This window comes from Myxocyprinus asiaticus, chromosome 7 (genome assembly GCF_019703515.2).
Source record: "Myxocyprinus asiaticus isolate MX2 ecotype Aquarium Trade chromosome 7, UBuf_Myxa_2, whole genome shotgun sequence".
Classification (NCBI taxonomy): domain Eukaryota; kingdom Metazoa; phylum Chordata; class Actinopteri; order Cypriniformes; family Catostomidae; genus Myxocyprinus; species Myxocyprinus asiaticus.
In genome coordinates this window covers 25956658-25974270 of record NC_059350.1, presented here as the reverse complement: position 1 = coordinate 25974270, position 17613 = coordinate 25956658, and the positions used below count along the sequence as shown (strand labels likewise).

The window sequence follows — 17613 nt, the reverse complement described above, 5'->3', positions numbered from 1 at the left end:
TGTGGCGAAGTGATATTCAACTGGAATATGGTCAACGAACTACAACAACAAGCTAATTCATAGCCATGCATTTCTGGAAAATTAATCAAAACCCTTAGAATGTGTATCAGCCAATCAAAATGAAGAAATCAACAGTATTGTTGTATAAGCACACAACATTATACATGTACCGACACTGTAACACACATCATGTCTTACTCTTTGTATTCCCTCTGAATGCAGTGCCTCTTACGGACAGCGGCTGGAGAAATCACCCTGCAGTATCTGGGCACTTCAGTAAGTCTCTAAACAAGCACCTTAGAGTTAAATGACAATAGACCCAGGTTCTTCTTTACAGAGCTTCTCCTTGCTCAGTATTAATTTTAAAGCCAGTGGCATGAAGAAATAAACTGAATGCTGGGGGCTTGGTTAGCTCAGCGAGTATTTACACTGACTACCACCCCTGGAGTCACGAGTTCGAATCCAGGGTGTGCTGAGTGACTCCAGCCAGGTCTCCTAAGCAACCAAATTGGCCCGGTTGCTAGCAAGGGTAGAGTCACATGGGATAACCTCCGTGTGGTCGCGATTAGTGGCTCTCGATCTCAGTGGGGCATGTGGTAAGTTGTGCGTGGATCACGGAGAATAGCATGAGCCTACACATGCGGAGTCTCTGTGGTGTCATGTACAGCAAACCACGTGATAAGATGCGCGGATTGACCGTCTCAGAAGCGGAGGCAACTGAGACTTGTCCTCCGCCACCCGGATTGAGGTGAGTAACCGCGCCACCACGAGGACATACTAAGTAGTGGGAATTGGTCATTCCAAATTGGGAGAAAAGGGGATAAAAAAAAAAGAGAAAATAAATAAATTGAATGCTATATCCTTTTCAGTCTGATTCAGAATAAAGAGAATTGGGAGACTTAACATCATTTTATTATAGTAGAAAGTTCTCTAGTTACTCTTAGGGGCCGTTAACAAAAAGAGTGTTCTTGCGTCCGAAAACAGCTAGACACAGAGCAACATAATGGAACAGAATGCTGGTGTTTTGAGACACATTTTTAAAAGTTAAGAACTTCTTTTAATTTGACACGGTGTTTCAAAAATATTCCAATCATGTTGCGAGATGTGGAGGATGCCTGTTTAACTGTTGCAGTGGATGTTTACAAAAAAACGACTAAAAAAACCCACCTCTGACGAATTCAAAAACATGTCCTGTATAAACTGCCCCTTAGATATTTCTGTGTTCTATATTCTGTATTTCTTTGAACCATACAATGATGTCTAATGTGTATATGTCAGTGACCTAGACTCTATGTATGTGTGTATTCTTGTGTACACTGGTGATTTTCTGTGTGTCTTATGCTGGGTTATATATGCTATATTGTGTCACTCACTGGGGCGTTTATCCTGTCTTTACACTCCAGTCGATCCACCAAACACACGCAAACACACAGAGACTCACACCCCTTGCCGCAGTCAAAGTTAAAGCAATGCACAGGTGTAACTACAAATCAAATCAAGCTGTCCCATCTTTGTTGACCCAAAGGCACCTAAACAATCAGCATCAACGTTTCGCCAGCTTAAACAAACAAACAAGGTTAAAAACACAGTAACTCTTTAAAAGAAGAGGAAATGCTGGCTTCCACACTGCACACGCGTGTGCTACGTGGGGGGTCTTTGCTTCAAAGACCTGGGGCTGAGAGGCGATTTGTTTAAAAGTTTCCCTGGGGTCACAGCTATTATGGGATGCCTTCCGTTCATTCTATGTTAACAGGTCAGTGGGGCTGTGGTTTCAGTGCCTGTCCGTTTCCCTGTCAGGCCCAGCAGAAAACAAGGTTTGACAAGATTTTCATACTCCTGTCACAAGAGTAATATGGATGTTTCTCCTCATGAATAACACTCAAAGATGCTGTGAGACCATTAGTAGAGCACATTACACCTCATATCACCCTCACAAAGGTAACCTTAAATGTGCACTCAGTAATTTTTTCTCATTTAAAAAGTTTTACTCTTAAAGAAATGAATTGTAAGTTTGAAACATATGTATAAAATCATGAGCACTCACATACCACTCACAACCTTATAAATGCTGTTTTATTCTACATGGAGGGGGTCCCCTAATGGGGGTTGCCATGTTAGAATCACATGAACAGCTGAATACTACTCACTTAATTTCACTAAATGGTCTATTATTGGAACATTTACTCATGAATTAAGTTAATTATGGCTGACTGTGAATAGTGAATTTCTATAATGGCATTGAAATTCATCTTATGGTTAGCCATTAGTGTTTCCCAGAAACAGTGCCATGCATTTATCCTGATCTCACTATTTTTGGATTTTTTTTGGGGGGGGGGGGACTCCAGAATTTTGGCATATTGCAAGAAAAATGCTGGAAGAAAAGATGTGGGGGGGAAAAAATCCAAAATCCACATAAAAATCTTTTTTAGTCGGTAAGAAGATATGTGCATAAACTACAATAAAAACATTTTCCGAATATATTCTTGTAGAATTTATATAAGAATATACACTCACCAACTTTATTAGGAACAACTGTACACCTACTTATTCATGAGATTATCTAATCAGCCAATCATGTGGCATTAGTGAAATGCATAAAATCATGCAGATACAGGTCAGGAGCTTCAGTTAATGTTCACATCAACCATCAGAATGGGGAAAAATGTGATCTCAGTGATTTCAACCATGGCATGATTGTTAGTGCCAGACGGGCTGGTTTGAGGATTTCTTTAACTGCTGATCTCCTGTGATTTTCACTTGCAACAGTCTCTAGAGTGTATAGAGAATGGTGCCAAAAACAAAAAATATCCAGTGAGCGTCAGTTCTGCAGATGGAAATGCCTTGTTGATGAGAGAGTTCAACGGAGAATGGCCAGAATGGTTCAGGCTGACAGAAAGGCTACGGTAACTCCGATATCCCCTCTGCAATTAAACCCATTTCCCTTTCCAAATCCTGCCTGAGGTAGGCTACATTTTAAAATAAAGGCCATGTGTGGCGTGGTTGGATATTAGCATTAAATATATTTACAAGCTTATTTAGCACACATATTGATTGCATTCACATAGTGTCAAATCGTATACAGTTGAAGTCAGAAGTTTACATACACCTTAGCCAAATACATTTAAACTCAGTTTTTCACAATTCCTGACATTTAATCATAGAAAACATTCCCTGTCTTAGGTCAGTTAGGATCACTACTTTATTTTAAGAATATGAATGTCAGAATAATAGTAGAGACAATGATTTATTTCAGCTTTTATTCATCACATTCCCAATGGGTCAGAAGTTTACACTTTGTTAGTATTTGGTAGCATTGCCTTTAAATTGTTTAACTTGGGTCAAATGTTTTGGGTAGCCTTCCACAAGCTTCTCACAATAAGTTGCTGGAATTTCGGCCCATTCCTCCAGACAGAACTGGTGTAACAGTCAGGTTTGTAGGCCTCCTTGCTTGCACATGCTTTTTCAGATCTACCCACAAATTTTCTTTTGGATTGAGGTCAGGGCTTTGTGATGGCCACTCCAATACCTTGACTTTGTTGTCCTTAAGCCATTTTGCCACAACTTTGGAGATATGATTGGGGTCATTGTCCATTTGGAAGACCCATTTGTGACTGAGCTTTAACATCCTGGCTGATGTCTTGAGATGTTGCTTCAATATATCCACACAATTTTCCTTCCTCATGATGCCATCTATTTTGTGAAGTGCACCAGTCCCTCCTGCAACAAAGCACCCTCAAAACATGATGCTGCCACCCTCATGCTTCACGGTTGGGATGGTGTTCTTCGGCTTGCAAGCCTTACCCTTTTTCCTCTAAACATAACGATGGTCATTATGGCCAAACAGTTCGATTTTTGTTTCAAGATCTTTGTCCCCATGTGTACTTGCAAACTGTAGTCTGGTTTTTTATGGTGGTTTTGGAGCAGTGGCTTTTTTCTTGCTGAGCAGCCTTTCAGGTTATGTCGATATAGGACTCGTTTTACTGTGGATATATATACTTGTCTACCTGTTTCCTCCAGCATCTTCACAAGGTCCTTTGCTGTTGTTCTGGGATTGATTTGCACTTTTCACACCGAACTACGTTCATCTCCAGGAGACAGAATGCGTCTCCTTCCTGAGCGGTATGATAGCTGCATGGTCCCATGGTGTTTATATTTGCGTACTATTGTTTGTACAGATGAACGTGGTACTTTCAGGCGTTTGGAAATTGCTCCCAAGGATGAACCAGACTTGTGGAGGTCCACAATTTTTTTCTGAGGTCTTGGCTGATTTCTTTTGATTTTCCCATGACGTCAAGCAAGTTTGAAAATAGGCCTTAAAATACATCCACGGGTACACCTCCAATTCGGTACACCTCCTTTCAGAAGCTAATTGGTTAGTTGTCTAAAGGCTTGACATCCTTTTCTGGAATTTTCCAAGCTGCTTAAAGGCACAGTTAACTTAGTGTATGTAAACTTCTGACCCAATGGAATTGTGATATAGTCAATTAAAAGTGAAACAATTGTTGGAAAAATTACTTGTGTCATGCACAAAGTAGATGTCCTAAATGACATGCCAAAACTATAGTTTGCTAATATTAAATCTGTGGAGTGGTCAAAAAAATTAGTTTTAATGTCTTCAGCCTAAGTGTATGTGAACTTCTGACTTCAACTGTATACTTTGTTTTTTAAGGATATATTAATATAATATGTAATCATTATATTAATACACCTCTTTATACTCTTGAAAAATATTTAAGAGAAATGAACCAAGTACACACCAAGTAACACTGGCTATAATAAAATGTATAAAATATGATAATAAAATATATTAAAACAATATGCTAGAGTCATTTTTAAATAATACTGTAATACTTCAGTACTGTAACTATGAGTTCGAAGATGTTTTTTACACGTTAGAAAAACGTATATGTATGGTTCATAGTAGCTTTGGTTGAACTGCAAAGAAAAAAGAAGCTGAGTTTATGGGACTGGCAAGGATTGATATCAGCCCTACAGTGGCAGTCCCAATCACACCTACATAGTTATTTATAATGCCAAAGTTGCCCTCTAGTTGTTAGACAAGATTAATGATAGAGAGAAATGTGTTTCTATTATGTAATTTTGTAGTGATGCAACATTATCTGAGCTAGCTCTAGGCTAATTATCCATGATTCAGATATTTAAAGATGATTCAAAGGACCATGATTTTGGTCAAACAGCTGCAACAATATTCTTTCCAAATGTTAAGATCAGGATCACTAAAAGGACATCAGATCATTTCAGAGCTCTGCAATTGTATTCTTACTAGTAAGAATTTAGTTGCAGAGCTCTGATTCAATTACAGAGCTAAACATGTTTAATATATATATATATATATATATATATATATATATATATATATATATATATATATATATATATATATATATTATTTTTTTTTATTTTTTTAACTAGTAAAAATTGAATTGTGTTGCTCTCTTATTGTAGATCTCTCTAGTCGGAACTCTTACTAGTAAATATTCAATTGTAGATTTCTCTAGTTGGAATTCTTTCTAGTAAAAATTTGATTTAAGAGCTCTGCAATTTAAAAATAAATGGCAGTAAAAGGAAACATGACAATTAAATATTCAACTGTAGATTTTAACTAGTAAAATGCAGATATACAGCTCTCTATTTGGAATTGTTACTACTAAAAATTCAGTTAGAAAGCTCTGTAATTGAAATTCTTTTAAAAATTCAATTATAGAGCTCTGTAATTGGAATTTTTACTAGTAAAAATTTAATTATGACGAGTAGCGCATGGAACATTAAAAGATAATTTGGCCTTTCATAGGACCAAAGCCTGTCATTACAATGATTGGCTACTATTACCACCCAGGACTCTCTGACATGCATTCGCTCCCACACATAATGAATCTGCCTCTGAATGCTAGTACACATAAAGTTTGTCAAAGTTAGAAGAGCCACAGTGGCTTCAACTTCCATGGACCCTTTTCACATGTCCACATTCGCAAAGCGGAAGTCGTCATAGTTGGTTAAACTTGAATAGCGGTTAATGGGGGACCGCAGCAAATACAATTTTTGCTTACCCATTTGCTCCAACAGCAAAAGAAAAAATTGTTAGAAGCCTCATTGCAGCTGTGGTAACTGATTTTTTTTTAAAGCTTATTCCAGAGTAATATAATACAAAGTACAATGTTATAAATTTACAATAAATATTTTTAAAATTGGAAATATAAAAATGTTTGCTACATTTACGTTGTTAAAGAAGGTGGAAACGCATCATAACAGGTCTGTGAAAAGGGTCCATTTTCATATCTATCTCACGCCAATTTCCCCAGAAGTGACAGATGGAAACGCTGCTTTATTTGCAGGTTTTTGTTTTTTTTACAATATTTCGGTTTTTCTTTATCGAATCGGTAAAAACATTTAAAACAAGAAAAGATTATGTTGCCAAAAAAAAAAAAAAAAAAGAACAAATTTGAGCAAATTTGTAACATTGACCATTTTAGCTTGTGTACGAAATGTCAAGATTTTCTTGCTTCCGTTCAAACTCACAAGGCACTCTTTGAAACCCTCTAAAACTGTGCTGGAATAACATGGATCATCAGGTTTTGCAACTTGTGGAGTCCATGCAAACTTGACTTGGTGACCTCTAAATTTCTCTAGTTGTGTCTTTAGCTTGTATCTCAGATATGTAGTGAGTGGACCATGCTCACAGAATCATCACCATTAATGTGACCATGTGTGACCTCAGTTTACCACAATAATGTAAGGCTTCTTTTGTTGAATTCCTGGAAAGCAGCTATATTCCCTTCAGAGAGGTTTCCAATGATTAACGAGTCACCTTTTCCTTTTTGCTAAAGATAGCACAGAAATGACACCAACAGTAGTAAACAGGGCCTTTAAAATGACATATTTGTCAGGAAGTGGCACTAGGGGTAAGACATTTTAAGAAAATAGTAAACTAAAGTATCTGGCTCTTTTTTTTTTTTTTTTAATGACAGACAGTCGTCAAAGCATTCAAAGGTTTATAGAAACTTTTTACATAGGGCATAGTACGGTAAGCTGTACCACTTTAAACTTGAGTTGTCTTCTAGTAAAAATAATATGCTTATTTTTATTTCAGAATATCTGTTATCAACTGAAATTAGAAGAAAGCATCTGTAAGATAGCACCATAGAAATTTGACTCTTCAAAAATGCAAGTTTACCTGTGACAACTTTAGGGGTAGGTTGTGTCTTGTCAAGGGTATGCTATAATTATACAAGTGAACAATTTACATTTCAAATAAAATTATGCTGATATTTGTTGAAAATACTCTGAAAATGGCCTTGGAAAAATGACCCTCTTTGCACCCAAATCTCTGTGTCACTTCCCTCTCTTGCTTTGTCATTCTCACTATCTCATCCCCCCATAGTCATGTAGTGCCAGTCTCCTGCTCCGTATGTGACTATTAATTAGCTCTTCATTTTCTCTGCTGACTGTTATGAGCCAATGACTCTCCATTAGTGTCTGTACAGAGAGCAGGGGGCTAATGCACTTGTCATGGGGCTGCAACTGTGTGTATGAAAGAGTTTGTGAGTTTGTAATAGTCAAACTGACAGAACTGCTTTTCATTTTATGACCTGTGCATGGTGTGGAGGGCCAGACTTCACTCATCTGGTAATTGAATTAAGTTGGGGAGTTACAGAGTTACAGTTACAGCCTTTCATCTCTCTGATACACATGAAGAAAATAAAGGGTGTATGTGAGTGGGTGCAGAACTGTGCTGCCATCTAAAGGTGTAGATGAGTAGCTCAGGAAAATAAATGAGACTTCTGAAAAGAAGAGTTCAGCCTATTCTCAGTCACAGAATGATGGAAAATGGGGGGGAATGATGGGGGAAAAAAACAGACATATTGAACACTAATCTGGATATTTGGGGGGGTGTGAATGTGTATGGTTGTTACAATCCTCATATTGCAGAGAAAAATGGCAAAGGCTGGTAAATTACCAGTTGCCATCTGAATGACTGACTGCTTAACAGCTTCATTGAGATGCATATGTTTTAAGATTCTGCCAAGAAGCAAACTTTTTTTTTAATTTTTTATATCAGTTAGTAGCAAATAAATGACATATCCATCAACTGTATGTTCTGCTTTGTTTTCAGAGTTATAGGCTATCCTTGAAGTAATTGCTACTTATAACTTTGGGATGGCTGGAATACTGGCCACAACTTTACTTGTCTTAACAATCTTGCTAGACTTTGAGCATCTTTCATCAACTGGGTGAAATTAGTTTTTATTTTTTATTTTTAAGGTGGTGTCTGTTATGGGTGTTTCTGTGTGTGTGGGTCTGTTAGTTGGTATCATGGAGATTTGGTCCTTTTATTTGTATTATCAGTGGGTGCTGTATTTAGTTTATTGTGGTATCTGTGTACTCATGCCTGATTTTCTTTCTGTTTGTGTTTTTTTTCTGTGCTCAGTTTAAGTTGCGTGTGTTGAGTAAACTAGCTGCGTCTCTCAGTAAGCATATGCCAGAGAAGGTTCCGGAAGACACCAGCAGTCTCCTCCGCTCTCCCATGCCAGGATCTGTGGTAGCTGTGTCCGTTAAACCAGGGGATACGGTAAGTGACTAAAATACATTAGTACATTAATACACTACTAAACAATTAGTATAACCATTGACTTATTCTCAATTTCCCTACTCAACATATGGATTAAAATTCAGTCTAAATTCTTTAAAGGTCTCTGGTTGAAATGTTGCAAGTGATAAAAATTAAGTTTAAATAAAGCTGAATTAACTCTTAAATATTAAGGCTTGGACACATCTACCTTTGTATTGCGAAGTTCCTCAGGTAAAGGCGTGGGCAGATGTTAAATGGAAAGTCACACAAAAACCAAAATTCTCATCATTTACTCACCCTCATGCCAGTCCAGATGTGTATGACTTTCTTTCTTCTGCTGAACACACACACAGATTTTTAGAAGAATATTTAAGCTCTGTAGGTCCATACAATGCAAGTGAATGGTGACCAAAAATTTAAAGCTCCTAAAGGACATAAAAATATAAAAAAAGTAATCCATACGACTCCAATGGTTTAATCTATTACTTCAGAAGCGATATGATGGGTAAGAAACAGATCAATATTTAAGTCCATTTTACTATAAATTCTCCTCCCTGCCTAGTAGGTGGATATGCACGAAGAATGCAAATCCCCAAAAACAAATGAAGAAGAATGTGAAAGTGAAAGTGGAGATTGGTCATTAAAAAAGGACTTAAATATTGATCTGTTTCTCATCCACACTTATCATATAGCTTCAGAAGACATGGATTTCATATGACATGGAGTCATATGGATTACTTTTATGCTGTCTTTATGTCCTTTGAAGCTTCAAAATTTTGGTCACCATTCACTTGCATTGTATGGACCTACAGAGCTGAAATATTCCTCTAAAAATCTGATATGGCATGAGGGTGAGTAAATGATGAGAATTTTCATTTTTGAGTGAACTATCCCTTTGAGAGAGTGTGAAACTAACAAAAACTACTCGCCAAGCAGCATATTTTTTTAAGCTGCATTTTATTCTCTGCGAGAGTGAGGTTATAAAGAAACTTACTGCTAAAATGATTTGCTCGTCCATTGTGAATATTCAGTAGTTACTGTACATGGAAACACTGTTCAAACAGAGGTCACTGCCAAACCAAGAAACTTCCTATTGGTCAATGCTGAAAATTTGCATTTGAAGTTCACCGAACTTAAACCCCACACAAAATTTGCATAGGGAAATTCTACAAGTCCATCAGGCACAGTTCCTGATTACAGTTATTCCCATTGACATGACTGTATTTCACCCATAACATTTCGCAGTGCAAATGGAAATGTGTCTGAGCCTATAGAATATTAAAGGCAGACAGAAGCCAAATGCCCATTATTCTCCAAAACATGATGACGTGGAGTAGATTGATTGTAGCAACAGACAAAATGTAAAAGCGATTTATCTTCATGTGTTTTTTTTTTTGCCCATTTTATTGGACAGATATATAGTAGATACAGAGTGTTAGAAAGTTATTAGAGATAGAGGAATTTGGATTAGGACTTGTCACCACAGCTCAACATGTCAACAAGTTATTACTTCTAACTTCATAATAAAGAGGGTTCCCCTGTCATGCAAATCATGGAAATCATAGAGTATATACAGTAATATGCAAAAGTCTTAGCACATAACTTTTGTCTTAAAATGGTTATTTATATCTTCAACTTTAGTGTGTCAATAGGACATATACATTTTAGACTCCCAAACATTCCTTTTGCAAATAGAATAGAATAGAAGAACAGGAAGCTCTGCAACAGATGGCATGGCCCTCACAGAGCCCCCCACTGAACATTGAGTCAGTCTGGGTTTACATGAAGAGACAGAACAATTGAGACAGCCTAAATAGATAGAAGAACTGTGGTGAATTCTCCAAGAAGCTTGGAACATTCTATATGCCAACAACCAAGAAGTGTGTACCTAGGAGAATTGGTGCTGTTTTGAAGGCAAATGTAGACACACCAAATATTAATGTAATTTTTTTTAATTTTTTTTTTATGTTTACTGGACTTTGTATGATGTTAATTGGTAAATGAAAACTATTTATGTCATTATTTTTTTGACAACCTCACTGTGCAACATTTTTCACAAGTGCCTAAAACATTTGCACAGTACAGTACGTTTTTGTATGATCCACTCTATCATAATATATTTCATCTGCTAAACAATGCTGATGTGTAAAGTAAAACTTCTGAGGATTGAGAGACATACCTCCTAAAAGCCTATTGTATCATATATTTGATACGCACATTTCAATGTGATTTTTCGATAAAAAAGTTTTACAAAATTATAAGCAAGCACAAGTTGCTTTAATTCAGCAAATACTCTTTTTGAAATATCAGTACCAATATAAAAGTTATTGTTACTTTTACTTTATCAAAACCAGCAAAGATTTCAGAGCAAAAAGACAAGTGCTTTTGAAATATTACAAGGTCTTCTACTTCCAGAAGAGCACAGAAACTTTCACTAGGAGGCAGTAGACATCTAGTACATTGCATACAACAGGTTTTTCAGCAAAGGATTCATCATGTTGATGTTTAGAGGCTTTAGGAAATCATGTATCAAATATGATACGCCAGGTTTCATAGAGTTAAATAAACTGCTAATGTGCTAAACAAAAACTTCTCCTTTAAGTAATGTGGTTTGGATCAGGATGACATAATTTGTAGAGCTGACAGTGCACTTCTGTTAGACAAAATGTCTCTGTGTGCCTGCGTGTGTGGCTGTCAAGTTGAATTGAATGAGTCCTCACTCGGTCTGTTAATGACTTGTATATAAGGCACAGACCAACTGGCTCCGGCTAATACATATGAGCCCTTCCAGTAAAACATCTAATTTACTCAGCAACACACACACACACACACACACACACACACACACACACACACACACACACACACACACACAGAGCACTACAATGAAGAGCTCTCACACTGATTAGTCACAACACGCACACAGTAGTGACAGGCACACCACCTGATTTCTGCACTTCTGTATAAATAAGGCTGAAATTAGTCATTGTGGATTGGGTTGGGGGGGGGAGAAAGTCCTCAGTGTGCACTTATTTCCATAATCCATTTCACTAATGGAAGTACTTCATAGATATAAACAGAGATTTCTTTTATTGATTTTGAGCATTGTGCATTTGTTAACCGTTATTACTTTTCTAATGTATGTGCCCTTATTAAATATTACAGTATTCTCTGAGATAAAGTGCTTTAATTTACAACACCTACATGAGTCTATGAAGTTAATAAATAGAGTTCCAGGTTTTAGTTAACCTGGAGTCCAATCAATGAGACGAGACTGGAGGTGTTGGTCAGAGCCGCCCTGCCCTATGAAAATACACTCACAAATTTTGAGTGTGTTATTCACAACAAGCACTGCCAGATGTGAACCATTCCTTGAGAGAAAAAAAATCTCACAACAACTAATTGTGTTGCTTAAAGCTGGAAATGGTAACAAATGTATATCTAAAATGTGTTTAAGCAAACTGTGTGTGTGTATGCGATTGTGACAGATCAAATGCAATTTTATGATTTTGTGATGCACATTTATGCAGAAATCCATGGAAAATACAAGGGTGCACATACTTTATCCTGTAATGCAATTAAAAAGTAAATATAATAAAAAATATAAATAAAAATGTACAGTTTACAGAACATTTTAAAATAAGGTGTTATTCATTAACATTAGTTAACAAACTAACAATGAGCAATACTTTTACAGCACTTAATCTTAATGTTAATTTTAAAATATACATCTTTAAAATGAAATGTATACATTAAAATTAATGCATTATATTAATGCATAACAATATTAATAAATGCTGTAATGAAATATTGGTCATTGTTAGTTCATGATGCCTTAGGCATTTACTAATGTTAACAAATAGAACCTAATCATTATCAAAATATTTAAATATTCTTAAAAACAAGATACACTTATAAGAAAAATAAAGATATTAAAACTTTTTTTATTTTCTTTTTTCTTAACACACTGGCAATTTTTGTTTTCTTGGTTTAAACATAAAACTTGCTGAATTTTATTGTTTATTCTTAAAACAAGAAAAACTATTTGCCAGTGGAGTAAAAAAAACTACCTAAAATGTGTTCTAGATATACTCTCTTCTTAATATTTAGTTTTTTTTTTTTTTTTTTTTTTTCTGCTAAGAAAATGTAGGTTGTTTTAATTTTTTTTAGATATATTTATGATAAAACAAGATTAAGAAAATATGTTTTTGCAGTGTGCAGCTGTATCTGAATTGAATATTTGAAGTAAATATTTTCTGCAAGTCATGCAGTTCAGGGCATTATCAGTAAGTACCTGTTGTGATTTGTTTATGTATCGGTGTGTGTTCTGAAGGTTGCCGAGGGACAGGAGATCTGTGTGATTGAAGCCATGAAGATGCAGAACAGCATGACTGCTGCTAGGACAGCCAAGGTGAGCTCACACACTCGCACACATACATTGATATATAATCCCCCTCACTACCCTGTACATCATAAATCTATGACAAAGAACACACTCTTCCACATACCTCAGCTACATTACAGTACCTAACACCACGAGAGAGAGAGAGAGAGAGAGAGAGCGAGACCGCGAGGGGCCTTGGTCTATTACCCACACTTGTATTCTGAATAGACCACTTAGCTACTGTGAAGAAGTCTCTCCTTTCCCTTGTCAGAAGTCTAAAACCAGATTGTGGTCATTTTTATGGATAATAAAATCCACTCAATGTGAAGTACAAAAATATATTTTTTTATGGGTCAGAGTATAAATGTCCTTTGCTATTCTGTGCTCAAATGCTCATTGCAAAGGCTCATAAACACTACAAGGCCAGAAATATGTGGGGTTGTCTATAGACCGCAACAGTGCCCACCCACTTTTTCAGCCATCTTGGAAGTATTTTTCCCATTCATTTTTCCCATAGGGTTATCATAAAATTCTTCATTACAGAGTTCTAAGCCATGAACCAAATAAACCAGCTCTGAGGTAAATCACAACATTACAAACTTTGATTTGAAGCAAGAGGTTATTTGGAAATCGGACAAGACAGAATTCTGACTGGAGATACAAGACGGTGTACTTCTATACTGAGGGCATGAACTGCAGTCTCATGAAGCATTACGAGCGAAGTAATCGTATTAAAAATGGTGGGAAAATATAATACTAGTGATTTAAAGTTGTTGATTATAAGTACAGAAACAATATGTTAAGTTTATGGCAAGATATTTGCATATATGCAAATATTTAAGTAGTTTGTGAGTGTAGGGAGCCCGACTCGATTGCATCATTCACAGTGCGTCATGGAAGTAGGTGGTTGCTGCCGGGCTCATTTGGTGCACTTTGTTTGTCGTGATTTTCTGATCGGTGGATTTTTCTCTTCTGGATCATGGGTAGAGTAGTTCTTCAGAGCAGTTTTGCTTGTTGTTAAAAGCATTCATTTCTTTTCAAAATACTTTCTCCATTGATTTCCTGATTCGATTCCGATTCACAAGATCGATTCGATATCTATTCATACGGGTATATTTCCCTTTTACATATGAAAGAAATTCTCTCCCAGCTAATACTGTTAATTATACAGGGGACCTTCTAACTAGGTAAATTATGAAAATATATTAATTTTACTAATTATATTTTATTAGTTTATCATTTTGGTCAGATTTTTATTTAAAAAAAATAAACAAATCCATGTATTAAATCAGTAAATACAATATTATATTGCATATATTATTTTTTGTTACATGTTCATTGTTTAATTGCATAATTTGTACTATATACAGGTATTTACATTGATTTGCTGAAACACGTGCTAAAAACTGGTACTGTCTCTTTAACAAAACCGGCCTTTCTGTAAAAAGCATTTGTAGATGACAGCATGTTAATGAGTCTTGAACAGCTCAACCTCATCCGTGCTATGCATGATTAGATTTAGATGTGTTTTTTTTTTTTTTTATCAACAACTGACTGTAAAGAACAGGAAGGGTATTAAAAGAGATCATATTCAATGACAAATGGGTTGCATGGATATCTTTTGGACACACATTACACGGAACAACTTTTACTCTCAAAACGCAGGCCACGTTCACACTAATACGTTTGAAAACACATCTTTTTCTCTACGTTTTGGCCTTCTATCCACATTGAGAGGGCGTTTTTGACAGCAAAAACGGTGCTTTTCGAAAACGCTCTCCCAAGTGGATAAATTAAAAAGCCATCTTCACGTTGTAGTGTGTAGAATACTTCACCACTCACCTACACAATCACTGGTGAGTTATATCTAACATTTACCTGCAAGTTGCCAAATACGAAAAAATGCGAGTGATTTTCTTTCATTGTAGTAGAGGGTTGCACATAGAGTAAAAGATCAATCTTGGGATTTAAGTAATTTACTTTAATTACTTAGTTCATATTAAGAAATGAAGATCGCGATGCATCGTAAAATCTGTGTTTTTACCCACCCCTAGTATTTTTAATATGCAAAAGGCTTGGAACTTTCTCATGTGATGTGTCTTCTTGTTCAGGTGAAGAGTGTGCACTGTAAAGCTGGAGATACAGTTGGAGAGGGAGATCTACTCGTGGAACTTGAGTAAATAAACATGTCAAAACTTCTCATCTGTGCATTCTGAGGAGAACTTCCGTCGCTGTGGATGAGCAAAGACACTAGTAGAGTTAGATGGAACATTCCTCCACTGTTCTTGTTTTTTGGTTTGTTTCATGGTTTCACTTAGAAGGAAATGTCAAAACACTCACATTCTCTTGTGCCTTGGTCCTCACTGGAGGCTTTACTGTTTGACATGGAAGTAACCCCCATTTGGCATCAATCCAAGTCACCACAGATCGTCCATTTTATGAATCATCAACAACTAACATGTTTGAAGGCATTGGTCATCTTGAAATGCAGTCAAGGAGAGCTGCTGTCCTCCTCCCTCTCTCTGTGCATTTATCTTTCTTTAAAGGAAGTGCTGTTAATGGTTCTAATATGCTATGAATATTTCCGTTACATCATTTCTCAAGCTAATGTTGGCCTATATACGTAGTTTTAATCTATCAAATGATCACTCTTAGTTTGATATAAATCAGTGTTTCCTTTTGATCCAAGACACAATCCTGTCCTCAAATGCATTATACTTGTTAAGCAATAATAAACTTGTTAAGCAATATGCATGCTAAATGTCACATGATCACTGAGAGTTTTTGACATTAGTTCTGCCTTGCATTCTGTACTACATTTGCTTTGGTTTATTTCCTAAACTCAACTTAAAAATTGGACAAGTTGTTCTAGTGTAAGAGTTTGTGTTCTTACTGTAGCTGCACTATTTAAACAATTTGCTATCTGTTTTAAAATTGTTCAGTATTTTACTGTTTGTAAAACCAAGAAAACTAGAGGAGTGGACCATAATCAGAAGGGAGAGGCAGATGAGATTGCTCAGAAACTAATAGACAGCTGTGGTCAGGAGCCAGAAGACCAGTCGGAGGAGGCTCAGATGGTGCTGTTTCCTGTATTTTAGCTACTTGGATCCACTTTCTGTCTGTGTTTGTTTTCAAGAAACATTTCTTATAATAAAAATGGTGGAGACTTGCTGTACCTAATTTATAACTAGTTGGTGATCCGGTCAGCATGAAACCCATTACTGTAATTAATGATTTGATTATATATGTTGTGTGGAAGAAATGCATGACGTCATCAACATCCAATCACATCCTCTCTATCTTTCTGTAAGGAGGTATTTACATTTGGTCACTCAGTGTGATTTTACTGATTGGATAGCTATTCAATCATGAAAAGACCAAGCGTAAATGCACTCCTAGATGTTTTTGAGACTGATAGTAATCCGAGACATACACTGATGAGCTAAAATATTATGAACACCTTTCTAATATATTGTTGGTCCTCTGCGTGCCGCCAAAACAGTGCTGATCTGTCGAGGTATGGACTCTACAAGACCCCTGAAGGCGTCCTGTGGTATCTGGCACCAAGACATGAGCAGCAGATCCTTCAAGTCCTGTAAGTGGTGAGGTGGAGCTGCCGTGGATCAGACTAATTGATCCAGCACATCCCACAGATGCTCAATCGAATTGAGATCCGGGGAATTTGGAGGCCAGGGCAACACCTTGAACTCTTCATTATGTTCCTCAGTCCATTACCGAACAATGTGTGCAGTGTGGCAGGGCGTATTATCCTGCTGAAAGAGGCCACTGCCATCAGGGAATACTATTGCCATGAAGGCGTGTACATGGTCTGCAACGATGTTTAGGTAGGTGGCACGTGTCAAATTGACAACATTTTCTGTCTTTTGCCACAGGAGACCTTCTGTCGGTTCAAACCAGACGGGATAGCCTTCATTGCCCTCACGCATTGATAAAACATTGGGTACCCAACACCCTGTCGCTGGTTTGTGGTTTGTCCCTCCTCGGACCACTGTCGTTAGGTACTCACAACTGCTGACCAGGAGCACCCCACAAGCCTTGCCATTTCAGAGATGCTCTGACTCAGTCGTTTCATCATAACAATTTGGCCCTTGTCAAAGTCACTCAGGTCTTTAACTCCTGCCCATTTCTCCTGCATTCAACACGTTGACTATGAGAACTTATTGTTCGCTTACCATCTAATCTACCCAGACCTTGACATGTGGCCTTGTTAGGAGATGATAAACTTTATTCGCTTCACCTGTGAGTGGTCATAATGTTTTGGCTCATCGGTGTATAAGACGTGACTTGGTTGCTCTAGTGTAAATGCATGGTTGTTTAGGCAACTTATGTAAATTGTATTCCTCCAAAATTGAACTACTTCAGCATACAGAGGTTTAAGCAGCCGCAGCCCATGCATTTTCAGTCTAGGCCTTCAGTGCGATTCATGCCAATAAGAAAACACAGTTTCACAATGAAAAAGACGCCGTATGCCCATCATATACTACGTGGCAGTCAACTAATAATACCAATTGACATTTTAAAAACGCGTCCACGCACGAAAGCCAGAACCAAGGAGGTCTAATACCAAGAAAAAGCTTTCTTATAAGATTTGCTATTTAAATTTTGCTTGCAATAAATTTTG

The 17613-nt window shown here is 36.8% G+C and overlaps 1 protein-coding gene across 1 annotated transcript in view; it reads left to right on the top strand.

Moving 5' to 3' along the window:
- pcca (propionyl-CoA carboxylase subunit alpha) overlaps positions 1-16161 on the top strand; it is an 87472-nt gene extending 71311 nt beyond the window's left edge. Inside the window, exons 20-23 of the mRNA XM_051702486.1 lie at positions 223-276; positions 8447-8587; positions 12921-12998; positions 15083-16161. Coding sequence (XP_051558446.1) covers positions 223-276; positions 8447-8587; positions 12921-12998; positions 15083-15151 — 342 coding nt within the window. The 3' untranslated portion in view covers positions 15152-16161. The remainder of the gene's footprint in view (positions 1-222; positions 277-8446; positions 8588-12920; positions 12999-15082) is intronic.
- Positions 16162-17613: the final 1452 nt, after the last annotated feature.